Here is a 26,711-nt window from a genome sequence, read left to right on the forward strand (position 1 = left end):
TTCAAGCGAACCCCTTGAATTAGAATCCAATAGCATAGAAATAACGGTACAAAAACATTGGTAGCAAGAAAAAGTGGTACAGTAATTGCAACGTAATTGTCTTTGCCCTCTTGGGTGTGTCGAGTTTTGTTATTTTGGCCTCCGGGTTAATCATCTAACCACGATAATCATTTGATTGAAATGAAATTGGACATCTACCAGGCTTTTGTTGAACACGACATGGAGCTACCCTAACTTTGATCGGACTCGGAATTGGTATACACGTTTTTCTGCTCTAAAATTCACAAAAATGGCCACTGGAAAAAAACTACAATATGTTCCTCTTGCACATAAACGTTGAGATCAAAAAGCCCGCATCACTCCCAAGGACGCGACCTCCTGAATGTCTTGAGCACCAGCCCACTCAATCGCAATCAAGATGTCTGCCGAAGATTTTTCAAGATGCTCAACGCGTCAAGATAAGAACTCTGCGTCACAGTCAACTTGAGCCGGCGGGAATTTGTAAAACGTCAATGCTAAAACGCTTTCCAGGTATCTCGGCGGCAGTCTTGGTGTTCGTGGGCCGTTGTTGTCGTCATTGAAAGAATGACAAAGTAGAAGATAGGAGAAACTTTTGTTGTTTTTGTAATCTAAATGATTACTGGACTCACCAAAGCCATCGGAATCCTTTTTGGAATTTTAAATTTATTGACATTGCATAAAAAAGGGGGGCGGGGAATGGCTTTCTTAAATGCTTTGTATATATTTGTGGCTTATCTTTCCATTGATTCAGACCCACTGCGATTGACTTTTTAAAAAAAAAAACATACATGACCTTGTTCTTGGTCAATTAAAGCGCTCTCCTCTAACTGTAATGCTAAATTATTTGAATATATCATCTTTCCTGCTTATTTTACTGTTACATGAATATATTCCTATTTGATTGTGAACTTGCAATGGTCACTCTAAGTCTTGGCTTTCAAATAATTCCAGCAGGCAATCTTTCCCTTCACTAAATACCAGATGCGATCGTTTCTTTGGCGTCCATGATATCGATCGCGATCCACGCTCTTCATTAGTGCATAACCACCGCCGCCGTTCTGTGCAAGTATGGTTGGGAGTTACGTCCAGTCAACTACCTGAGCATGTAAACCATGCGCTTGTTACGCTGAAGTCAGGAATTCAATTACCGGCGTTTAAGTATGATTGTTGCGTCTTCAAAACAGCATTGAAAAGATCACTTGGAGGAACAGAAGGAAGGAAGGAAAACAACAGAAACTGTGTCATTTTAAATGAGATGTTAACTGTTAAGTTGGCGTTGACATTTTTTTTTATATATAAGCTATATTTGTTGCTATTAGCATCTGGCTACGTGCATGTTGGCTGCGTGTTTATGATTAAGACCATTGTACATCCCCCCCCCTAACACTAACATAGCTCTGCCGTGACGCCCCCGAACGGCCGCTTCCCGTCACAAAGATTCTCAAATGTGCAACGAATACACAGTACCATAACATTCATTTGAAATACGTACATCCACATCACCGACAGCTTTGCTCATCTCTGCACAATCACAGAATCCAGGATGCGTCCGCCCGTCACGTTGACGCCTTTGGGGTCAATGTTCCATAAAGACGTTTTGCCCTCGTCGGTGGACTCGCGCGTCTCACTCCAGACCAAACGTGCTGGTTTCCTCCACGGCCGTCAGCAGTTTCTCGTACAACATTGTGTACGAAGGATATGGAGGCAGGTCTAGACGGTTAAAACACGTATGGGCCCTGACAATGGGAAAATATGGTCATTGATGGATGGTATGGTCGGAAATTACAATGTTTCCACTTGGTGACGTGATGAAAAGCATGTGTATATTTTCACATAAATTCCACACCCTCCTAATAACTGCAAGGACCAATAATCCTTGACTCTATGGGTGTCATGTTTTTATATAGGTTACATTTGGTTTTTTTCCCTCGTGCCTTTTATTGTCTCCACCTGTTCTCGTCATGCGGGTCCCTTGCGTTAACCAATCAGCTCCCTCACGCCTTTGTGTCTCGTCCAGGTGTTTCTCGTTGTCTCGTCACTTTGCTTGTATTTAGTTCCCTGGGTTCTGTCGGTCGTCGACGTCACATCTTTGTGCTCCTGTCACATGTGTGCTCCTGTCATTGTTTTGTTTTCTGTCATCGTCTTTTTTTTTTTTTTTGCAATGTTGGTTTCTTGTGATTTTTCAGGACTTTGTGATTTTGATTTGTTTTTCTAGTGCAAGTGTTTTTTGTTAATACACTTTGTTAAAGTACTTCAGTTTTTTTTTCCCAGTGTACTCCTGTTTGTATTTTTTGTGAAATAAATTTTGTTCAGCCCACCCTGCTTCTCCCCGACTCCCTGCTTTTTAGGGTCCTCCGACTACCATCGCAAAACAAAACCTGACAACAGTATGCAATACGGCCAGCAACGGAGACTTTCATTCATTCATCTTCCTAACCGCTTGATCCTCACTAGGGTCGCGGGGGGTGCTGGAGCCTATCCCAGCTGTCTCCGGGCAGTAGGCGGGGGACACCCTGAATCGGTTGCCAGCCAATCGCAGGGCACACAGAGACGAACAACCATTCACACTCACACTCACACCTAGGGACAATTTAGAGTGTTTAATCAGCCTGCCATGCACATTTTTGGAATGTGGGAGGAAACCGGAGCACCCGGAGAAAACCCACGCAGGCCTGGGGAGAACATGCAAACTCCACACAGGGAGGCCGGAGCTGGAATCGAACCCGGTACCTCTGCACTGTGAAGCCGACGTGCTAACCACTGGACTACCGGGCAGCGGAGACTTCTGTGCTCATAATAAGTGCCGCGAACAGCTTGTGGCCAATGGTAATGTGGGGAAACTCATACATGACTATATGAACTAACCCCCCGCCCACACCTCCCCAAAAAAAATATACATGTTATTCTTCATTACCGTGGTAGAGAGGTAACTTTGCCCCACTTCTCAATGCAGAAGCGTCGCAGGCCATTAGATCCGCGCAAGGAAGCGAAGCCTTCGTATGGCACACTGGACGTCCCCGTGACAAACTGGAGTAGGCGGAGGCGCTGCTCGTTGTTAAAACGCTCCACAGCGGCCCAGAACCAGCGCATCACTATGTGGCCATCATGGTAACCTAGTGAGCGGCACCATGAAGGGAGCGTTTTATGGAAAAATAACATTAAAAAAATAGAAATAGTTGGGTTAAGACTAAATTATCCGGGAAAAAAACGCACACATACCCCCTCTATACTCTGTATTGCTCCTCCAATCGCCCAGGTCAATCTCCACAGTACCGGCGATAACCAGCTCCAGCTCTCGAGCATCAAACACTGACACCAGCCTGGAGTCGACCACCTATGATCGAAACCCGCCCCCCACCCCAAAAAAAAAAAATCAATTCTTTTGATGGTGTCGTTTATTACACAGTCAAAAAGCTGAACCAGTGTTTACCTCATAGAAGCCTCTGACCAATGCCTCTGTCTGTTGCACCACTCCTCTTTCCACCCGCCATTTCGTCATTCGCTCGATGTAATCCTTTTTGTTCTTCTCAGTCACTTGCAGGTTGGAGCCTCCGGACTTCAACTCTCGTTCCGTTACCTAGCAACAGCATTGGAAGTAACAAAAAAAAAACCCCACAATGAACATCAACGGATTTTTGCCGTACTGCAGTGCAGGCAGGCATTATTACTAATAATTTATAGTTTGGTGACGTAATGGTGTTTTAGAAAAGTGCTAGTGCATGTAATTGTTTGCCCGTGCGTGATGTTAAGTTTGCTATCGAGTTACTTAGACAAGTATGATAACTTACTATTGGTGAGCCCCATACGAAGGTAGTTTGTTTGTATTGATTTATTGAACTCCTGAATACAGCCACCTATGTAACATGGGTTTATGATTGTGTACATGCTAGAATTGCAGGATGTTGATGTTGTGTCTGCGACGCTTTGCCACAAATTTTGCGATTTGATTATATTCATAATAATAAACAATTACTTAAAACCTTTTTGTGTGTACACTCACCTGGCCAAAGACCTCCTCATTCACAGTGAATGTGAGGTCTAGGATGTCCGTGATGTCATTGTCTTTCATCCACTGCAGAGACTGGTGGAACTCCTCATCCAGATATTCCAAATCAGAAAGGTCTGTTGGGCTGTAAGATCCAAAGTTCACCGGCATTATCCACAATAACTTCCACTGCAAAAGTACTTATGATTAAATATACTCACAGCCTGAGGAGGGCCTTGTAGAAAGGTCTGGTGAAGAAAGCATCAAGGAGGTACTGATGAATCAGAGCCAGACCCAGTATGCGACCGCTGAAACGGAACCTGGGCAGTGGACAGAAACCTTTACAAGTGCAAAATGAAATGTGTGTTGAGTCGATCTTGCCTACATGAACCAACTTACCATTCCAGGTGGTTCTCAACAAATGCCGACATGGGGCTGATTTGAACAGTGTAAGTGTCATTGGCCGAGTATTCAAAAAGGCCATAGTATGGATTAAACAACTCCTGAGACAAAAGGAAGAAAAACTCTCTGGAGGGTCCACTGTAATCTAACCTGAAAAGACGAGAATGCAGGGAGGAAACCTATTAGTGCTCCAATTTGTCCGTTTATACTGTAAGAAATGTCTTGCATTTCCTACTATGACAGCCATTTCGTTACTTTTCAATGAAATAATAATAATAAATTCTTGCTCTACAAAGTTAAACACAACGGAACTGAACTAAAGCTGTCATTCCTTCCCGTACCACTCGAGGGAGCTGCTGCACGACTTGCGGCAAATCAACTGAGGTTTGAGAATGACCACCTAAAGAGTATGTGCGTCTGTGTGTCGATGCGTGTCTCACCCCTCCTCCCCAAGGAAGGTGACGTAGAGTTTGTTTCTCTGTAGCTCTTTGCGGGAATACGTCATCACCTGGTTGAAGGTCCCCTCTAGCAAGTGTTCTCGTCTTATCAGTAGTCTGCAATCATGAGAGGGTCATGACATTCACCACACTGAGGAACAGAAGCGACCGTAGAGCGTAAATGTGTGTTTGCAGGTCTCATAAGAGTCTTACTTAATCTTGCCCGGTCCCTGGCCGTAGCCCTTGGCTTCCAACTTTCTGTAGAAATTTCTGAGCTTAGCCTCAAAGTCTCTCCGGTAAGGAGCCGGAGCCCTGGCTCTCTGCAAACCTGCACAGAGACAGGAAAACACAGCAAAAGATGACATCATCAACTGGAGTACCGTAATTTTCAGATGACCTTTCAAAACCCTTTCATTAGCCTCGAACAGTGGCACATATTCAGTGTCACTATTCGATATTATTATGAACAAAGACATCCCTGCGTTGACCTACTTTCCTTTTATAGAACCTCGCGTTACTAACAGACTAGACCCCCAGCACAGAAGCAATCACAGCAGCCCCCACCCGAGGTCTACTCGAGCTCATTTTAGATCACATTCGTGCTCCCTAACATTGCGCAGCGAATTCTATCAAATAGTAATGATCACCACTCTGGGCTCTGTGTATGCGTGTGTCACAATATCCCCCGAGTACTCAAGTATGTGTACATTTCACTTGTAGGTGATTGCATGTGCCTGACGCAGCCAGATAAGTCCCAATAGAATTTCGGAATAATTCAAACCATCGTGCTTACGATTGCTGCGACAGTTGTCGCTAGAGCTTGGATACACGTCCATCTGTTCATATGTTTCAGTTCTTTTTCCTTCACTTGCTGTTCTCTAACAAGAAGCCAAACTCACAACAGGCGTTTGATCCATGAATCGACCTACCGGGAGAGTTTTGCGGCGAGTTGCCGGGGGAACAGCGTGGCGAGAAGCTAAAGCCAGGATGGATCGGGTGAGGCGGAATATACGACATAATCTCCTCTTCAAACAAACTGAGAGGAAAAAAATGAAAAGATACAAAATGCATGGAATACCTTTCATTCTGTTTTCACGCTATCGCGGTACAAATAACCACATGTGGAGGTGTATACCTTAACAGGATGACCAGATCTGCATCACACGAAAGCTTCTCGACACCCTGAGTACCTTCAGACCGCAGGTAATGGATCTTTTCCCTGCAATGTAAATCAAGACAATAGCCGCCATTTGAAAATGCACAACCTAACATTTGGGACACACAAAAATGGTGACGGACAAATACTGAAAATCTGCAATTCGATGATGCCCCCTAAAAGGGTTGATGGTTGCCACAAGATGGCTGAAAAGCAGCGTTTTGTTCTAAAAGAAACTCCTCACCTCCTTTCAACATAGTTACTTGGCACCAATATGCCACAATATGGTTGCAAAGCAATACTTAAAAAAACAAATAAATCAGAAAGTATGTGGATTTGCAAATATATGGCAGGTGAGTGGACTACATAAACCTACCTGAGTGCATAGTTTCTGTTCAGGTTGGGTTGCCGCTCCTGCAACATGTCAAATATGTTTGGTTGTCGAAGGAAAGCCACAATCTTGTCATTATACGCTAGAAAGAACGGGAGAACAGAAAATACGGTGAACGGCTTTCCATATACACTCTCTTAGCTCCAAAAATAGAGAACGTTAGGGCGGTGCTTACATGCAGCGTTGGACTGATGTGGGTCAGCATGATGCTGGCTTCGTATGGCAGCAACCAGGCTGTTCGCAGGCCTGGCCATCAGAGAAGCGCCGCGGCTCCTTGACACGTCGGAAGCCTACAAAAATATAAGCGGAAAAATAAAATGCTTCATCATGAGATCAAACACGAGCATTTTTTTGCTGGAATCCCACAGGGTGTTGTTTTGGTGCTCTTTTTATTGTGTCTGTGACCTCCACAATTCAGATTTTTTTGTTATTATTTATAGTCGTGGCGGTCGGTGATCGACTGAGTGCTAAAACTGTCCTGTTCATACACGAGTGTATAATAATTATTTGATAGTGTACCTCTCCTGCACTGTAGCTACGTAGCCTCTGCAAATGCTGCCTGTGGGCAAGGTGACCTGGTAGCCGGCCATTCTGAAGAGGGATTCGAGGGTCGATAAAGGTTGTGGCTCGACTGTTGTGATCTACAAAGAAAGACTGGAAGACAGACGGGAATAAGCTTTCGGACAGTGTCGTCATCATAAATGTTTTCTACTACATAGTCGTTTCAAGCCAAGTCGCCGAGATTAAAGCATCCTACCTTGCCTTGCGGGTCCGTCTTGATCTCCCAACCCCTTGGCAACTCCAGCTGAGTGTCGGCAAATTTGTTGAGGAAGACCACGAGGTCCCGGTTATGTTGGTAGCGCTCAAAGTTTTTGGCATCACGGCGCACCTTCAGGATCATGTGTTTCACGCAGCTGCTGCCGGTGAACATCCGATATGCTGACTGGGAAGGAGGGAAGAAAAGGATTGGGGGTAAAAATGGTAGAATACATTTCCTTTAGGTCTTTCGACTTGAGGAATCATGACAAATACCAAGTTTTGGAAGTCTCAGACACTCACATAGTTACTATGCAACATAGTGAAAAATTCCGGATGCGTAATGAACTTGACAGCCGGAGACTGGAGTAACTGGCTGATCTTCTGGTGACTGACGGGCGATGCTGGCCCTTGTGGACAAAAAGAACAATCATTTTCAAATGAATGCAACATTGTAGACTTGTCCCAGAAGTGACCAGAGACGTCAACAATACAGGAATTAAAAACGGAATGTTCAAATGTGAGTGAGGACGAGGAGCTGACCCGTCGCAGTTGGAGGAGCATCCGAGTCTGTCTCGGTACTGGGAGTTCGCTCTAAGCGCTGACTGCCTCCTTCCTCGTCAGTGGCCATGGTTCTCTGGATGCTCTGGTACCTGCCAAAACCAGTTTCCGTCATTTTGGGGCATGCCCCTATTAGCTTAGAGGACACATAGTTGGCTTTCAACACCAACATGCGGGATGGAGCTTTCTTATGCTAGCCTATGCGCATGCAGTGGTAAAGCCTGCGCGGACGAGGGGCGAAACGTCTTCTGAGAAAACCAGAACAGTCCAGTTGCGACTGATTCAAGACCCCGAGAGCCAAACGTCCTGGATGAATGGTCATGGTCACATGCCCGTTCTCAATCACAGTGAAGCTATTATGACCCTCGTCGTCTGACCTCCTGTTGAGCTGCTCCATCTGTTGACTGGATCCTGATCGGGGAATCCCATGGCTACACTTGCCACCGTGACTCGGTCGCTGCCAGGTCGTGGTGCGGTTGACATGGTCGACGTAGAACACTCTGCCATGGCTGTCTATACGAGCTTCCCAGTCTGAGCCACGGGAGACAAAATCATGAGCTTGAGACAACATTGGCGACAAATTCTCTGCTTGCTCCGTTTGTATATGTTGCTGCTCTGCCAGTGTATTATAGAAGCTCCACGAAAATTACAATCTATGGTTTGGTTGAACATTTTGAAATTTGGCAGGAGGGGATAAGGGTCGAGCCCCATCAATGGACGGGGAGGAGGGAGTCATGGCGGCAAACACAAAAGGAATGACATGGTTGAGCACAAAAGGACACACATGCACACATACACGGGTGCAAACCAAGCTGCCGGCATATGACTCCAGAGTAAGTAGTGTCGGGGCTTACTTGGAGGTAAGGCTTGGTCAGTGGCAACAGGAAAATGGTTTAAATCAAGGCTGGGAAGAAGGACTGGAGGATGGCCAACGGGAGGTGAGAAGCCTGAGCCTACAGGAGACAGTTGGGAACATGTTACACCATGAGGGCATTGAGGAATGGAGAGGGGGGGGCACAAGCTACATTCGTTTGAGTCCAATCGAGTCAAGAGTGTCTGAAATAAAATGCCCCGTTCCATTGTAACATGGAAATTACTTTCCAGCACTTTGCCAATCAACAAATGGTCTGTCAAGCATTTGTTGATTTGTTGTCAAGCACAAATGAAGTGAAATGGGCCACTTAGACCGGTTCCGTCCACCTTCCGACCAGAGGCTGCGGAAATGTGTGTTGGATCATTTGGGGGAAATTCTGTTGACCCAGTTCTATTCTTTTTTTCATCAGATGCTAATTCATGCTCATTTAGAATGAACTATGCTAATTCAGTTGAACCACCACTGACGCTCCAGATTCGTCAAATTGGAGTTAAATCATAATAAATACGAAGTGGTTCAGTCGTTCTTATAATTGAGTTTAAATATTTCAATAACATTGATGATGATCGGTTCGTTTTTCATCTCTTACCAGTGCTGTTGGTATCCAGCGACTCAGCCCCCCCGGCTGATTCTCCACATTCCTCACCCCTGGCCTCCTTCAATCTTCCACTCCTCTCCCCGACAGCCCCACCCACTTCCTGGCCCTCGGGACAGTTGTTTGCATCTGGTCCCGACTCAAAAGTGCTCTCATCCTCCTCTTCGTCCTGCGAGGAGAACACTGTGCTGCCGGAGAGTCGGTTGCTCTCCACAGAGGATAGTCGGGTATGGCTGCAGAAGCGGCCCCTGCCCTCATGGCCCGAATTGCTGTAGCATGATGTGCTGTAACAGGAAGTGCTGTAGCAAGACGTGCTGTAGCAGGAAGTGTCACAAAATTCGCACTCATTTTCACCGCGGGCCCGATGGCTGCTCCCTGTATTTCTTTTCCCAACTCCGCTACTGGAATCCCCCTCGTCGCTTTCCAGGTAAGAGAGGGAGATCCGTCTGACTGCTGCGTGCACTCCACCTCCTCCGTCACCTTCCAGGAGCTGGTTTAGTTCAGACAGACGTTCAATGGAGAGGCTGCGCGGGAGCGAGCGACAGCAGCATGGACCCGGACACTCTGGGACCTGAAAGGACATTTCTGTTCTGTATTACCCCACAAAAATAAAACAATTGCAAATGCATTTCAAGGGTCATGAGATTTTCACTAACGGCAGGCCGGTCCAGACCCTATGCCCCATGAATAGTGTGTTTTTGTGTAATATCACCATTCACCACTAGATGGCAGACATGCTCTGGATGTATGTGCACCGGGTTTTATACTGCCCTGTACTAAAATGTTAGTCGGCCTTATGCTTTTTTAAATCCTTCAAATCCATTGTTTTTGAAAGGCTGTGCCTTTTTTTGCATCCATTCAGAAAGGTATTATGAAAAATGAAGTATATTAAGACCACTTTAAGATTAAGATTAAGATATCCTTTATTTGGATATATGCATGTATTTTGTCCATATTTAAAATGACCTTTGGTTCGGAAATGCGTTGTCCTATGTGACCCCCCCCCCCCAATATTGCACTGATAAACTGCCTTAGAATCCTTCTTTGGACTAGAACAAGTCCTACCTGAGAGGGTGACTGCGTTATCGGATCCTCATCTTCCGGGCCCTCCTCCTCTTTGTCTTTGGAGTTTTTCAGCGTTGGTGATGTGGAGGTGTTGTCCTGAGTTGTGCTTGTGTTCTCTCCCTCTTCCATATCTTCCTCCTCCTGGCTCAGCGCTCGATGCTGTGCCGAGGGAAGGCTGTGGAGGAGATGGTGAATGCGGATGTAGTGCGATCGGGGCGTCTCCGGCTCGCCGCAGGCTGAGGCGATCACGTTCTCCAGCTCCGACACCGGCAGGGAACAAGGTCGAGTTTTACGCCGGAGGGGACCTTGAGAATCGTAGTTTGCAAAGACGCAGGCGCAGGGACCGTTGCTGCTTCCTCCTCCCGGTGATGCTTCAGTTGTTTCTGTGACTAAATCCTGGGATGTGTCGTTGGCCTCTGCGGTCACCGCATCGTTTGGACTTACTACAGTCGTTTCAGTTTGTGCATCTGATTCGTCTTTCTTGTCATTTCCTTCTCTTGTTATACCCTCCTCCGCTTGTAGTGTATTCTCTTCCGTCTGTGCTTCGTCTTGCTCCCGCTGCCCCTCTTCCGATTCTCCCCCAACTAGCGTACTTACAGTCTTGTCAGCCGATTGGCCGTCTTGGCACGCTACCTGAGGCTCAGTCGCAGCTGGTTCTTCCCTCCCTGCGCTGTCGTCCTCCATAGTGCCTTCTTCTACGTCTGGAGATGCCTGCAGCTCCGCAGTCTCACTGGGTTGGGTCACCTCAGCTGTGGAGGCCGGGCGAATCGGGGTTTCGGGGTCAGGCGGGCCATCCAAAGGGAGGTCGGGCATATCGTGTCCTACACTTAATGTATCATCATCGGGTGCATGAGCGGCGTTGTTGGCGTCTACGTTGACGTCTCCTTCGGGGCAGGCTGTTTCAATGACCAACGAAACTTCCTCATCATCTGGCAAGAGAGCAGCGGTACTGTAAATTTACGACCGTGTCAAAATATCTCAACAAAGAAGCGTTTATGGCTCCAAAAGTGAGTGCACCCCGAGGTGAAACTGGCCATTCCTATTCATTTATTTTGGATCAATCATCCTTCCATTTTTTGAACCATTTATCCACACTGGGGAATTTTCTGCTCATTTTCTGGTGTTGTTTGACTAGAAATATTTGTTTTCAGCTACAAAAAAAAACGCTTTCAGAATAATGCATTTCATTTGATGTTTCTGTCCGTTTACTCACGCAGAAAATGTCTCTGCGTTGCCCCGAAACGAGCAAACAAAGGACAACAGATAGACGCTGGCAACGACGACAGATGAGAAAACACTTGATAAGTGTTGTTGTTGTTGTTGTTACACTCTTGAAGTTTCATGCTGTGGTCTTGCGTACTATCAGTCCACTCCACGGTACGCATTTTCTCATCTCTCAAGAGCCCAAACGGTCCAAAACAAACTCGTAGACCACAGGGGACTGACCCCATGCAGGGTGAGCCATAATGCTGTGATATTTGAACCAAAAGCCGTCCGCTCGGTGCTGAAAAGATGCAACTCTAATTGTGCAAGAAAATACCAGGTCGAGCTCACGTGACGGATTCTATTGCCTTTCATCGGGTTTGCTGCCAACGATGCAATACAAAATAAATAAAACATAGGTCTGAAATCCTAGGAATAGATCTGACAACAGAACATTTGGCTGGTATAAGCGTCTGGCAGTGATGAGTAAGCTGTTTGCCGTAAAGGGGCTGAGCAGAAATGCAAACATGTATTTAGCACACCGACTGGTTGTTTGCATTTCATTCAGATCCCTGCGTCGACAAACCACAATTTGACGAAGAACACGCTTTGTTTTTTTTTTTGCATTCTCATTTGGCACGGATTGACTGTTAAAGTTAGCCCGACGGCCAGCAGTCCGATTTTTGACAGCAAGGCACCATCTGTAATACTATTATTGGATAGGCGCTATGCTCACGCCGTAAATGCAGACCACATTCTTGTCAAGGGGGATGGCGGAAGGGTGTGGGGGGGCTAATAGAACAACACAGAGTGACATAAAGTACCTGGATGAATCGAGGAGGAGAGCTCAAAGCGGAATTGTAAGTGTCCACACACATGATCTGTTGGCAGCCTGCGACCCAGAGAGTAACTAACAACTCGGTCCCTGTTGATGACAAAAACCAAAGTCACAGTTTCGTACTTTCAAATCATTCGCCAGTATCGTGGTAGGGATTGTCCTAAACGTTGAAAATTCTGACATTTCCATTAACTCATTCACTCCCAAAGACGTTTTTAAACGTCTTTTCAGACTTAGTCTAGAATTGGATTTTTACCCAATGGCATGTTTCTCCAGCAGCCTCTGGACAGGGACGGACAGCTTCCCGAGGAAGCGCTTGATGATGGGCCGACTTTTGGCAAACTTGTCTTTCACCTCGATCTCCAGAACATCGGTGGGTAACGACAGAAAGTTAAATCTCTGAAGCAACGGGAAAAACAAAGAAAAGTGCCTGGTCACCATGAGATCATTCGGCGTCGTTGGATTTTGAGGGCCACTTGAGAATACAATACAATATACAATATACAATACTTGACAATAAAAGTGAATTGAGTGCGGGGCCACAAAAGGGGGAACTTGATGACAGAAGACAAGAGACTGAAGTTAAAATATGCGTTTTAAAAGACATTGGCGGAAAAAAATGAAGCCATCCTGCATAGACGGGTTGCGTTGGGAGAACAAACCGGGGTGATATAGGAGGAAGATGAAAACAAGTGAATAATTTAAAAGTATGAACCGGCGAGGGAGCAGACGGCTGCTTGTGTGTTTGTGTGAGATGGGTGAGGGACGAACTCGATAAACGAGGACGGGGAGAGGCTTGAAGGAAGAGGGTGCGCGCTGAAAGTGCTCATCTGTGTGGAGGAAGAGTGGTTCTCATCGACATGGACATTTTTTTTTTCTTCTTTCGCTCATTTACACAACCAGAGCACCCGTATCTCACCGAGCGGCGAATGCTTGCAAAAATAGCCGATTTTGGGTTTCGTCAGCGTTGATCAAAGGTTGCAAAGGTGTTCACAGTTTTAACTTGCTGCCAACATTTTTTCTTGTCGGGAGGACATGTTGAAAATGGCCAGACGGGTACAATTCAGCGGCATTGTGTCAATGTGCTGCCTCCAAGAGTGAAAATAGACAAAAAAAACGAGAGAGAAATGAAATGAGTCAAAGAACATATCTTTTCCCTGAAAACGCTTTGGGCACGAATGCCACTTTGCGAATCTGCGAAACACAGCCTGAATGCTTCCTCGAGCAGCACTCAGCATGTTCTCCACTTACTCCGCGCACACAGCACTTTCACTTCTGGCATCTGCGCGTACCTCTAAATTCCATTGAGGGTTGACCGTGTTGCAGACAACGGCGGAGCGTTTCTCCTGACCGTGGTGTGGCAAGGACGGGAAGATGCTGTGCTTCCCGGGCTGAATGGACAGCTTGAGGTACGGGTCCGGATTAAAGAACATTCCCTTCTTCAAACCAACTGCTTGGAGGTCTGCGGCGGGTTTGGGAGGAAGAATACAAAAGGAGATTATGATTCATCCAAAGCAACTTGAAACCAAAAGCGTTTTCGCTCCCACTCCATGTTGAGACACGGCAAGGGCCGAATCACATCAACTGGAACCGATGCGCCGGAGTGACGAGAACAAGTGCATTGACGCGACAAATGGGCGATGTCGATATAAGGGCAGGGGGGGGGGTTGCTTGGAGAAAGAAAACGTCCGTGAGTCACACTGATTCGAGGGCACTGAAGGTGAGTGTGAAGAGGCGCAGGTTTGATTTCCTACCTGACAGTGAAAAGTTAATGAGTCTCCTGTTGCCTCGCCCTTGGTTGACCTCGGGACTAACCACTGGCTTTAACACCTGCAGAAGCAGCAAAACACACACACACACAGATACACACTCGTAAAAATCAGTTTGAATTTTAACGACACCTCCAGAAACAATTTTATCGTAATGAAGCTCCTCAACTCACTTCAAGATGCCACAAAAAGGAGCCGAAAAAGCTTAAAAAAATACAACATCAGGATGAGTCCCCCCCAGACAATTGTAAACAGGGGAGTCTGTGAATGCCAAATCTGGAATATGTACTGTATGTATGTATTTGTGTTTCTAATCATGTAATAACCAAGGGTGCTTGTCGAAAAAAAAAAATAATCCATAGAATCTTAAAAGCATTTTTTTTCCTGGGAGAAGCTGATCAACAGAAGCCAATGAGCAACTTGTGCAAGTACTGTGTAAGATACTGCAATTGATTCGGTTTTATTTGATGGAGTTTCTCTTCTTGTAACAAATTTGAAATTATCGAGAAGCGGAGCAAGCCTCGTTCCCAGCCTGGCTGACGGAGTTCCGTGATCAATACACTGCCTTTATTATTCTGACACAGTGCAGTGAGGAGGAAAAGAAACAGGGGAGCAGGAGGGGTGGGGGGCGGGAGCTTCTGTGTAATCGATGGAGAGAGCAGGAGGCGGAGACTTTCAAACATAGACTTTCAAAGTACGGAGTGAATTTCAGGAATTTACCGGAATCCGATGTGACAGAATGAGTCAGACTTCTGAAAAGTTTAATTCCCAAAGTCCAAATGCTTCATGTGTTTTGAAGGCTTATGCAAGTGCCCGGAAGCAAAAGAAAAAAACCAAAACAAAACAAGACAGCAGTGTAAACAAACGGATTAGTCGAAGACAGATGTTTGCAGCAATTTCCTCTAATGAGATGCTAATCTGAATTGGCTACTACAGACCGAAAGAAAAGCGCCAGCTCATACGTCCCTTATTCTGATTTTTATCGGACAAATAGATGATGTTCATTCTATCCGCACCACTTGGTATCCGTAGACGATCAACTGTCGGGTGGGAGTTGAATAAATATAAAGGGGGTGGGGGGCAGAATGTCGTCAATGATGACTACAGACAAACATGATGAGTCTGAAGGGGGCGGGGCCTGTTTAAAAACGCGGCGGCTCAGACGTCAATGTCCCGGTTTTGTTATTGTTCCATTTCTTGAATGCATCGTGATGCTTTCAAGGACAGCAAGGTTGCGGATGAAGTAAGACAAAGAAGGGCAGGGGAGGTGATGATGGCTGACTGGCTGTGATTTCATGTGAGGCTCTCTCTGCAAGCCATGTCATGTCTCATGGTGTTTCTAATATGGTGCCGGGCGAAGAATCGCGATGTTCATCTGACATTCATGAGCAAAAGCCATTAGGAGAAAATCAATCAAGCAGAAAAGTAATCAAAATCATAAGACTGGACATGATTGCAAAAGTGTTACATCGTGGATCAGTGTGGTCTCAAAATGATTTCGGGAAGCTCTTATTTTCATTCATTCATTCATCTTCCTAACCGCTTGATCCTCACTAGGGTCGCGGGGGGTGCTGGAGCCTATCCCAGCTGTCTTCGGGCAGTAGGCGGGGGACACCCTGAATCGGCTGCCAGCCAATCGCAGGGCACACAGAAACGAACAACCATTCGCACTCACACTCACACCGTGGGACAATTTAGAGTGTTCAATCAGCCTGCCACGCATGTTTTTGGAATGTGGGAGGAAACCGGAGCACCCGGAGAAAACCCACGCAGGCCCGGGGAGAACATGCAAACTCCACACAGGGAGGCCGGAGCTGGAATCGAACCCGGTACCTCTGCACTGTGAAGCCGACGTGCTAACCACTGGACTACCGGGCCGCCAGCTCTTATTTTGTTTCACGGAAATGGTTTAAAATGACTTTGGTTTTATTGCAACCGCTCTTTTAACAAATACATTGATTTATTTTTTTGACGCTTTTTCTTCGCCTGAAAATAGCAGCTCTGAAAACGTTTTTATTTTTTTCCTTGCTCCAAGGCTCCCCACAAAGTTAAGAAACGTCATTTAACTTGGAAGCCTTTCAGCTTATTACAAATCGACAAGGGCAAGGACCGATTTCCAAGCTTGCAAACACGCGATGCACGCATGAACACTAACAAACGCGTCGAAAACGAATCCGCTCCTTTCATCATCCAGAAACCATCGAGTACATACTGTATACAATTCCGACTCATGACTTTACGAGGCGGTTCCGGTCCATAGAAAAACCTGAGCTTTACCCAAGCTATCCAGCAGAGCCTCATCCGCTTTCTGCTGCTCCTTCCATGACGACTGGGAGGTAGCAGTCCCATTTGAAGACACATACAGTCCATCACTGGCATAGATCTCGATGCGCGTCTCTTCCTGCAGCACTTTGACCAGTTGGGAGTAAAGCAGCCCTACACACTCTACAGCCTACCTAGACCGGATTGTCCTCCGTTATCTTGACTCCACCCTGCCGTGCTCCTATCGGTGGTTATTTTTATTCCTTTGTGCTGAAGAAGTGAGTAAAGATCAAGTTCTCATGCCATCAGCATTTGCAAAGTGCCCGCAGCAGCGGATTGAGAAGGCACATGCGGAAATCTAATCCCTTCTCGCACCCCCGGGCCCTCACTCAGAAACATTTTGGCCTTTGTTATATCGGTGCAACATATTAAAATGTTGATACTATTCCCATTTTTTGGTCCAGCTTGTAACAACTCCAAGATAATGTCAGAAGCGGCGTTTGCATCTCAGGCCATCACGATACACTTTGTCATGGAGATATGTTGCACATACAGCAAGTTGGACTTGACTTGACTTGATTTGATCCCAACATGAGATTTGCACTGACGGCAAGACCTCAAAATTGAAGTGAGTAGGTCTGATCGTCGCCAGCTAAGAAACGGGAGTCTGCCTGATGCGGGCGGATGGACTGAGGCTCCAAGTAAGATTCGACCCGAGGATAAAAAAGGGATCTGAAGTCAGTGTCTAAAATCGATGCCACGTTTGGAGATGAACTTTGTCGATCACGGCAGAGGCGAGCAAAAAAAAAAAAAAAAAAAAGAGATAGCGTCCTCTCATATAATTTCTCAAGTCTAACTCTGAAGAAGATAAAATGTTGCAGTGAGGAAAAAAAAATGTCTGTATTAACACAATATCACCACAATTTAAAAATAAATAAATAGAAGGTGGATTTTGGCATTCTCAATGGATGCACCATTGCTGTCAGCCTTGGGGGGGAAAAAATTGCTCCGAAGCTCACAAAGGTTAAACACACTCCCTCGGGCCTCTGCCGCACACACAGAGCAACCGATATGATTAGCGGTCGAAGCGACAAGGACGTGATCTTTCACCGGCAAATACTCGCAGCCGTGCCGCATAGAAGGTACCGCGGCAAAAGCTGGCAGGGCAACTTAAGCACGGCAGTGGTGGATGAGTGATTCTTCCGCCTGCTTCTCTCATTATCAATGTGTGCAGTATGTAAGCACCGATGATAAACAAGGTAACAGCAGCATAAATCTGGAAACGTACTGCAGCAACTCTGAAGAGAGCAGCGTAATAATCAAGCTATGACTTCAAAGTCAAACTCACAGTCACTGGTCCCTTTTTGATGGTTACACTGGGTGTGGTTGCCCTCAGCGCTCCAGTGACGCCATGATAGTACTTGAAGCAGACCAGAGTCTCAGCTGTGGGCAGAACATGGCAAAGTTTAATTCAATGAAACAGAACCAAAACAAAAATACCAAAAAAAAAAAACAAAACAAAAAAAAACGAGAAACAATCTTTTCTTTAGTTTCTGTTTTAAGAAGTTGATGGGAACTTACAGTCGCTGAAGTGAGAGCTGCAGTCAATTTTCCAAACGATTTGTCCTTTGTGAGATCCATTGACGCCTCGGTTCTTATAATCCAGAAAGTTCTCCGATAGAGGCTCATCTGGAAAAACAGAAAGCCGCCCCCCCCCCTAAGATTTGAATCGGAATTTGATTTGAGCTGTCGAGACATTCACAGCAATGCTGCACTTTTTTTTCCCACATTGTATCAAGACTATTGTCGTGACTGAAATCGAAAATACAATTTTGTGAATGAAATGAAATATAAACAAAAATGTGTGAAAAATATTTTTTGAGATGACTTTACTTTATGACACAATCTCAGACAATTTTATCTTGCACGCTACAAACACTGAAAAAAAAACAAACCTAACACTAAAACTAATAAAAGTCAACCTAAAACAAAGCTTTTTTGAAAAAGAAAAACTAAAAACAAGCTCTAAAACCTACGGAATATAATTTAAAAAAAAACATTTTCACCTGGGGGTGTACTCGCTTTTGTTGCCTGCAGTATAGACCTGTACGCTCAGCTATTTTAACTCATTCACTCCCAAAGACGTTTTTAAACGTCTTTTCAGACTTGGTCTAGAATTGGCTGGTACTGAATGAGTTAAGGGGGCACCGCATTTACTTTATTGTACAAGCTGTTACACTGACTGCTTTACATGTTACTAAAGGCCATTTCTTCAGTGTTGTCCCATGATAAAATAAAATAAAAAAAAAAACTGTAAGGGGCATACATTGTATAATGAGCACTCTTGACATTGTTTTTCTCGTGACGCCTTTAGCTGTTCTTACATAACTTGTTATGAAACATGTCTTAGTACCTTCAAGGCGATATACTTGGGGTGGTGGTGGTGGTGGTGGTGGGTGGGGAGGGGGGAATGACCACCAACAACCAATCACACACACTCACCGACGAGATACATTCCAATCCAGTCCCCAGCGTCCACTTCCTCCTTGATGTCCCACGCGATCACGAGGTCTTCGGACTGGCCTATCGTGTAGTGAGAAGAGCTTGCGGCGAGGGTGGAGCGAGTGTCCGGGGAGACCAGATCAGTGTCACTGGTGGATCGTGACAACCCTAACATGAAGGCTTCTTGGTTCAGACCGCCGACAGCGTAGGTGTCCGGCCCATAGCTGTGACGATCTTTACAGCGCTGGCGGCTCTGGTTGCTGCGGGTCGGTGAGGCCATAGCCGCCAGGCCCAAAAGGCGATTCTGGTACAAGTTCTGGAATGCGACGCAGAGTTACACAGAGAAAAAAATGTTCAATCCATTGAAAAGCATGCGAGGAGCTGCTGTATATTTTCCCCTCTCAAAAGCGAATACAGTTGGTAATGTCATTGGCAGTAACATTTTGTATTTTTTTTTGTCTCACCAACCAGTTAATTACACAAAGGGATAGCAAATTAACAATATTTTTGAGGCGCCGTTACTCTCTGTACGCGTACTCGAATCGTAACTAAAGTTAATTTAAAGACATCCAATCTATCAATCCATTTGGTGGGACGAGTCATGTAAGAGTTCAACGCGGACGCCGCGACCGCATTTATAGTTGGAATGAAGGATGACAAAATTTCCATCCTCGGATCTCGGGATCATGGAATGCTCCAGTTAGAAAGGACCTTCAGGGCATGGCTGAGCCAGTCAGTCCAAATGCTGAAGTACTTTCGGCGTGCAAGTGGGTGAGGGATGGGGAGGATACCGGCACGCAACGCGAAACTCGTGCTTTTGATTTTGTCACAATGCAACGGAGATTTAAAAAAAAAAAAAAAAGGCGGCATGAATTGCTTTTGCAAAAGTACTGCATTGAATACTGGCTAGATGGTGGTAAGGCGGTAAATGAAAAAAGAAGTGGATGGTGATGTGTGATAGGTGGTGGTGGTGGTGGTGGGAAGGGGGTCAAGGGGGCACACTGACCTTGATACTACAGAGCTGCATCAGCATAATGACCAGTCAACCCAAAGCAGACCAAAACCTGAGGGAAGTGTGAGGAGGAGACGGGTGCTCGGTTACAAACCACAGGACGCAAAAGCAGAGGTAGCGAATGAAGCAGGTCAAACTTTTTTTTTTTTTGGAGCCGTGATGAGAGAGGGGAGACCATGGCACGGGGGTCGGGGGGAGGGGGGGGGGTGAGTCATCCTTTCCAGATAAAAATACAAATGTTGAACAACAAAAGTGAAATGCAGCAGAACAGAAATAAAGAAAACAATCCCACTCGCACCCTTCCAAAAGTAAACAGCGAGGGTGGTTTCTTTATTTTTTATTTTTGCTATACATTTGAACACATTTGGGCTTGATACCAAAATATGAAGATGGCTGACATTTTGAACCGAAAAACATAATTTGAAGGGGTGTCATCCATCATCAATTATCTAGTTTTTGATGACAGATTAATAAGTGTATGCGAACCATTCAAGTAAGCCAGAAGGGGGGTGGGGGGGGGATACACGGGTAGCCAATATGAAAAATAATACAGCACGCCGATAATATTTGACGTGTCTGTCACTGAGTGATTAAAAGCAAGCATCTCAACTTTTTGAGGACTCGACGAAACGCCGCTTCACACCGTTTGGCATTTATCTTTCTCTCAAGTCACGAGTGTCCATCAAAGCAAAGCCGCAGACGCCGCCGCCCACTTTGTTTGGAAGACGATGGACTTTAACGTCGAGAGGCACTTGCCCTTACTCTGATTTATGACGCCAGCTGCCTCCGGCGTTTGCTACTGACTGTAATGTTGTGAGCCGAAGATAACGGCGCGGGTCTAATCTCGTCGACTGTACCACGTCGGGCTGATCGCACGAGTCAAAATTCGGTGGCCGCGTAAGCCGATTAATGACACCGATTTCACGAACGTGCGATACTTTGTTTACATTGTGGCAGTTGAGTAACTTTGTACAAGCAGCAATGATGGAAAGTCTCCCTTGTGTGATATTGCTGAATTTGAATATGCTTGAGAGACTGCTTCACGGTGAGATTTTTTCTGCAGGCTGTATGTACTTTGTATTTATGTCATACAAGTGAACTTCAACGAGATCTTCCATGATACATTCCATATTTATCTGCCCGAACTATTCTGCAATCAATTAGCAATTTGCAGCGCTGTATGCAAATGACGGCACGTAGGCGTCAGGACAAATAAGGGACTTCCTGATCTAATCGGGTTCAAATCCCCCCCAGTCCTCATTAGTCTTTTAGTGTCTCATCACGAGGGTGACACAGCTAGTTAGAGGAACACACGCGTAGCCCATCTCCAAGGAATTTTCACATGTCCTTTCTTGTTTGAGAAATTCCCAAGATAAACTGGGATGATTGCCTTCAAGATGACATCATTATTCATTGAGCACACAAGCGGGGGGCGGGCAGTATGGAAGACAGGAAAGCGTGCAGGAAATGAAATTACCGCCTACTGTCGCTCAATAATTATTTCCAAATCTAGCCTCTCTTCGACTCGGCGTTCACAATATGGGTGAGTGATTGAGGTTGTCAGCCAAACGCTGCCATCCAAATGGACTGTGGAGACTGTGGATGCTCCATTTCATGTGAACCAATATCGACTCGAGGCCCATTTTGAGAACGGAAGCACGTAAACTGGGTATTTGATTTCTAAACAACTCATGCCACTTTGGCATCCCAGTTTTGCCAACGACACGTCTAGTGGATATTTCGGCGCTACTTGTAAGGTCTGGTCAATTTGAATTGTCTCACAAATGAGGAGAAAGAGCATCAATGGTATGTTTTTGTTTGGATTACATTTGGTTTTGTTCCCTTGTGCCTTTTTTTTGGTGTCTCCGCCTGTTCTCGTCATGCGGGTCCCTTGCGTTAACCAATCCGCTCCCTCAAGCCTTTGTGTCTCATCCAGGTGTTTATCGTTGTCTCGTCACTTTGCTTGTATTTAGTTCACTGGGTTCTGTCAGTCGACGACGTCAGATCATTGTGCTCCTGTCACGTGTGTGCTCCTGTCATAGTTTTGTTTGTTTGTTTGTTACTTTGGTTTCTTGTGGTTTTGATTTAGAATCAAATCAAATATGAAAGATTGGGGGAGGTTAGCCATCCTTCAGTGGTACTGTGTCCCCCATTTGTGGTGCTTCTTGACGCACAGCGGGAAAAACGTCTCTTTCTTGGTTGGAAGTTGCCTTTTGTCACAAAATAAAAGCTCTTGCCTGCAGCCGGAAATAAAACCTCGAGACACGACTGGTTGTAGTCTTCGAGTGCTCTTTCTTTTCACTTTTTCCAAGAAGGCCGGGAGGAGAAGCGCAATACAACAAGCAGATTCAACATATTAAAGTTTGACGATCCGGAATTAACGTAGTTGATGTCAACAATGCCAAAGTTTAAGTAGAAGCGGTTTGCTTCTCTTTTATCTCATGTTACAGTCAACTTGAACTGGCGAGAGACAAAAATGTTGATACAAAAAGGAGGCGCAACGATTAATTGATAAATCGGATTTGTCAATGATTAGTTTTGATCACCGATTAATTGTTTAAATGGAACAATCATGATTTTGGGTAGCAGTCAATATGGCGGAGAGGTGAAAGTGTTATTTCAGTGAGATAAACATTGTAATTTTTCAGACAACAGAATAATGATTGTTTCGAGGTCATGTGTTGCTCCACTATTTAAGAGGATTTTGGAGACGGGGAATCGCCCAACAAAGGAGCAGGAAATCCTGATGTTATGATCAAACATTACAGTCTCTATTTAGTCATTTACAACAATGTTTATTTTTGTGCATTGCCCCGCCCCCTTTCAATAAACCAACAAAACCTTCATGTGATAAAAGTAAAAATAGGACAGAGTCAAGCTATCCTGCAACCATCGTTCAATGTATTAATTTTTAAATGATGAATTGTTGTCTGCCTATCCATCCATCCATCCATCCATCCATCCATCCATCCATTTATCCCTATTTAAGCCATGATGAAGTGTGTCACCAGTGCAGCACTGTGACTCATATGACCATGAAAGGACAAATAATAGGAATGTTTTCTTTTGTTATTAAACAGCTCAATTTGTTCCTGACCACTTAGTATAGCATCTAACACAGTTAGTGTATCCTCATGAGCAAAAACTTGAATGTTAGCATTGATTTCGAACCTTGTTACTGAAAGAAGAATCAAATAAATTAATTTATCGCCACCTTCTTAACATAATGTCCTCATTCTTTTATTCATATTTATTTCTGAAAACATGACGCATTGAATCAAATACACATTACATTATGATATATATTTATTTTCGAATGATCTGTTTAAGACAAAAAAAATCATGAGCCATTATTTTAACAAGGTGACATTATTCCAATAAAATTCTACTTTCTTTACTAATTTGTAACAAGGAGTTATTCAATATTTTTGTGTTGCTCTACATGCGCGTGTGCGCGCGCGCACGCGTGTGTGTGCGTGTATGGCTGCTGGGGAAGTGTGATGAAGCACAACCGTAATTGACCCTCAAAATAACAAGCATTCATGAAATTCGTCTTGTAATCGATACATGACAGTTTTTGGAATGTTATTAGGCACGTCGTTGCTTTTTATTTTATTTTTATACGAATAAGAGAAGATGTGAGATGCAAGCTAACAGGCGCTGTTGTGGGCCGCTGCTGCTCCAGGCTGCACCGTCAAAGCGTTACAACCGCAGCAATGGTGACGATCAACCTACCTGGGATAAAATAACCTGAGAGTGGATCATTCTCCAGATGTGAAAATCGGAACTGGTGCACGTCGACTACTTTCCATCAAGGTCCATGTCGGACGAGGAGAACAAGGGGGAAACAGTGAAACGGCTGAAAGATGAAGGGCTGATGACAAACACGAGAGATCGGAGTCACATCCTTTCCTCTTTCGCTGGACCAAAGTGAAGCTTGGCTAAACAAGGAATCCATTTCCGGTAATAGCAATACTCCTTCACGGCACATTTAGGGAAATCCATTCATTTATTTATAATTTTTTTGGTTAGGAAATAAAAGTTAGGAGACTCTACCTTGTGTATTCAAATATCATCCAAAATTATTCGACAAAGTGAATAAAATACTCGCCAGGGACTGGATCTGCGGTCACAAATGTCGCTATTATTTTGAAAGTTCCCTTTTTGGCAAGACTGTAGGTAAATATGCGACACTTGATACATTTGGGGAAAAGTGCCTCTCAGCCAATCAGAAAACGCGTCCCTCCTCCCATCTTGGCACTCTCTCAGCAGCATCCCCCAAGATATACAAAGGAAACGGGTAAACTACAACTGCTACTACCAAGTATAATAATAACATTGATAAAAACGAGGATTGTATTCCCCCGAAATGTATTTATTGTACTTACAAATGCGCACTTCAAGAATATGTTTTAAAGCTCATTCGATCGACATTACTGCACGCTTTATAAGACGAGTATACTTTGTACATTTGTGTACGGTACAGTACGTCCTAAATCAACCTAAAACCAAGCTTGATACTCAATTGACGTGTACATCAAATACATTCTCGCTATTGAAATGCAGTGAAACGCAACGAGTCCATCCCAACCCACCCCAGAAACTCACCACCATTTTTGTGGTATGTTTTTAATAAATCAAGTTGTATTGATATAATTCAGTAAATTACAGTCGGGAGATGAGGTGAAAATGACATTTATTGCAGCACACTAGTCAACATATTTCCAAATGACCCTTTACTGTATATTAGCTGGCATATTATCTGATTGATAATATGCCAGCATTTTGACTTGTTTTTCTTTTCACAACCCTCTCAACGTTGACACGTTTCATTGATGCAAAGGATGTGTGTACCACCTCTCTGATCCTCAGATTAGACACAGCAGGGAGACTGTGGCAGTAAACTGAGTTACAGCTGCTGGAGACCGTATTTCCTTTCGTATAAAAGGGAGGAAGGAATAAAGATCCGACACTACTTGATCAGCATATTCTTTTCAGGCTGCGCACTTCATTTGTTCCTGTGTGGGTCTTTTGAGAGTCTCCTTTTCCGAGTAGGACAAAAGCAGCTCAAGCCTAGTTGTGTGTGTGTGTATAATATACTGTATATATAGTTTTCATTAATCCTCCTCCGCCTCAATAACATTTTCAACCCCTCCATCTTAATGGGTTGCTGTAATTAATTTCTTTTCTTTCTTTTTTTTTGGTCTGAGGATGTTATCCACAGTTCTCAATTACAGCATAGAACTGAGAGAGTCTCTGGTGGCACCTTTTGGACAGATGTTTGCTGGTGCCGCTTTTGTTCCGCCATTAATTTCATTATCAGCAGACAAGCAAACTACTGTACATTGTTTTCAGCCTGACAGTTGAGCATTATCTCATTTCAGTCACGGTTTTGCACTGTCAAGGGAATTACAGTGCAATAACTTTGTAGCGGTTTGCACTTTTTGTGTGGGTGGGACTTTGATTGAAGGGGAAAAGAGAAAATGCCTCAGTGAATGTAAATGAGTAGCTGACATTTACATCTTCTAAGGTTTGCCGCACTTATGTTCCCCTGAAACCCACCTATCTCGATGTCATTCCACCCCCTCAATTGATCTCCCATTCCGTTTCATTTCTCTCATTTCCGCTCACTCCCTCTTGCCGAACATCATCTCCTCGTTTTTTATACTTCTTGGACTAATTTACGCTGGCTCTCTTAAACTATAATCACTGAGGCACAAGAAGCAACAGGTTACTTTTCATCTACTGACTTGGCCTTTGAAAGAAAGAAGGAAGGAAGGAAGGAAGGAAGGAAGCCCTGGTTGGTGCAGAAATGATGCACTGATGATTTACACCTAGATCTCGAGATTCTCAACCAAAGTAATGTACAAAAAGTTTCCTTTCAAATCCTGATACCAGTGTGTCTGCTGAGTTTGTGAACTCCAGTAGACTGCTTTCCCAAAGCAGCAACCTCGTTCAAGACTCACATGCATTTTGAATTTGCAGACCCACTTAAGGGAGTCTCACTGTATTCAACTAAGCATTCGGTGTTTTTTCCAGCCACGTGTTTTCTCAGAATCATCTGAATATTTTAAAGTCATGAATTGTAGATGGCTAAATCCCTTGAGATTCTTGCAACTGTGCAAAAAAAAAAAAAGTCTGACTGATTCTAGTTCTTGGCATATACATTTTTAAAAAAATAGCATCTGTTGAAATACGATCAAAATACATTCCATGTACAGGATTGTACAATCGGAAACTCTAATATACAATATATTGTATATATAAGTATATATATACTTTCCTCCATTCTATGCGAAGCGCCTAAACGAAGCTCTTTTATAGTCTCCAACAAAAGTATGTCTGTAGAACTCAGACCTCCACCATTATACAGTATATGCCCTGCAGATGGCAGCAAGGTCCAGCATATTCATCCGACCACGTTCTAAAAAGATAGTTTTATAAATTATGATCTATCTGTGATCAATAACAATTGTTTGGAATCCCTGCTCAGGTCCTTCTTGTGTGGAGTTTGAATGTTCTCACTGTGCTTGCATGCGCTTTGTCCATCCCCATTCAAATTAGTTTATTTGAAGACTCAAAACATAGATGTGAATGTGACTGTGGAGGTGTTGATTGTCTATATGTGACCTACACATTGCGAGCGACCAGTGCAGGGTGCAACCGACCTCTTGCCCAAAGTTATCTGGCTCCAGCTCACTCTTGACCCTAAAAAGTTTAAGCCTTATACAAAATGGATGGATTTACGAAGTCACTGCATGTTAGGTCTGAATGAATCTTCTCAATACTCTGTAAAGTATGACTCAGGTATAGCATCCTTAAAACAGGACAATGTCTCGACTGTATGTCACATGTCGAGCTGGTAAAAGTATCACACTTGAT

The 26,711-nt window shown here is 44.5% G+C and overlaps 1 protein-coding gene across 3 annotated transcripts; it reads right to left on the reverse strand.

The window, feature by feature from the left end:
* Positions 1–798: 798 nt before the first annotated feature.
* On the reverse strand, positions 799–23,757 carry LOC127593395 (E3 ubiquitin-protein ligase HECW1). 3 transcript variants are annotated; one of them, XM_052054818.1, is made up of 30 exons: positions 23,565–23,757; positions 19,824–19,881; positions 18,818–19,133; positions 17,897–18,004; positions 17,664–17,758; positions 14,039–14,114; positions 13,577–13,746; positions 12,541–12,683; positions 12,271–12,371; positions 10,244–11,172; positions 9,173–9,749; positions 8,564–8,662; positions 8,087–8,240; positions 7,692–7,801; positions 7,452–7,558; positions 7,150–7,335; positions 6,912–7,046; positions 6,568–6,682; positions 6,378–6,474; positions 5,981–6,064; positions 5,775–5,881; positions 5,059–5,173; positions 4,849–4,962; positions 4,406–4,558; positions 4,228–4,326; positions 4,022–4,151; positions 3,452–3,598; positions 3,241–3,355; positions 2,936–3,134; positions 799–1,757 (listed from the first exon to the last, which is right to left on the reverse strand). In XM_052054818.1, the coding sequence occupies exons 2-30, from the start codon at positions 19,848–19,850 to the stop codon at positions 1,646–1,648; spliced, it is 4,920 nt and encodes a 1,639-aa protein (XP_051910778.1). In that variant the 5' UTR covers positions 19,851–19,881; positions 23,565–23,757; the 3' UTR covers positions 799–1,645. The 3 variants fall into 3 exon arrangements, with proteins under 3 accessions (XP_051910778.1, XP_051910777.1, XP_051910779.1); XM_052054817.1 differs by lacking the exon at positions 19,824–19,881; XM_052054819.1 differs by lacking the exons at positions 8,564–8,662; positions 19,824–19,881.
* Positions 23,758–26,711: the final 2,954 nt, after the last annotated feature.

Source organism: Hippocampus zosterae, chromosome 20, assembly GCF_025434085.1.
Source record: "Hippocampus zosterae strain Florida chromosome 20, ASM2543408v3, whole genome shotgun sequence".
Lineage (NCBI taxonomy): Eukaryota > Metazoa > Chordata > Actinopteri > Syngnathiformes > Syngnathidae > Hippocampus > Hippocampus zosterae.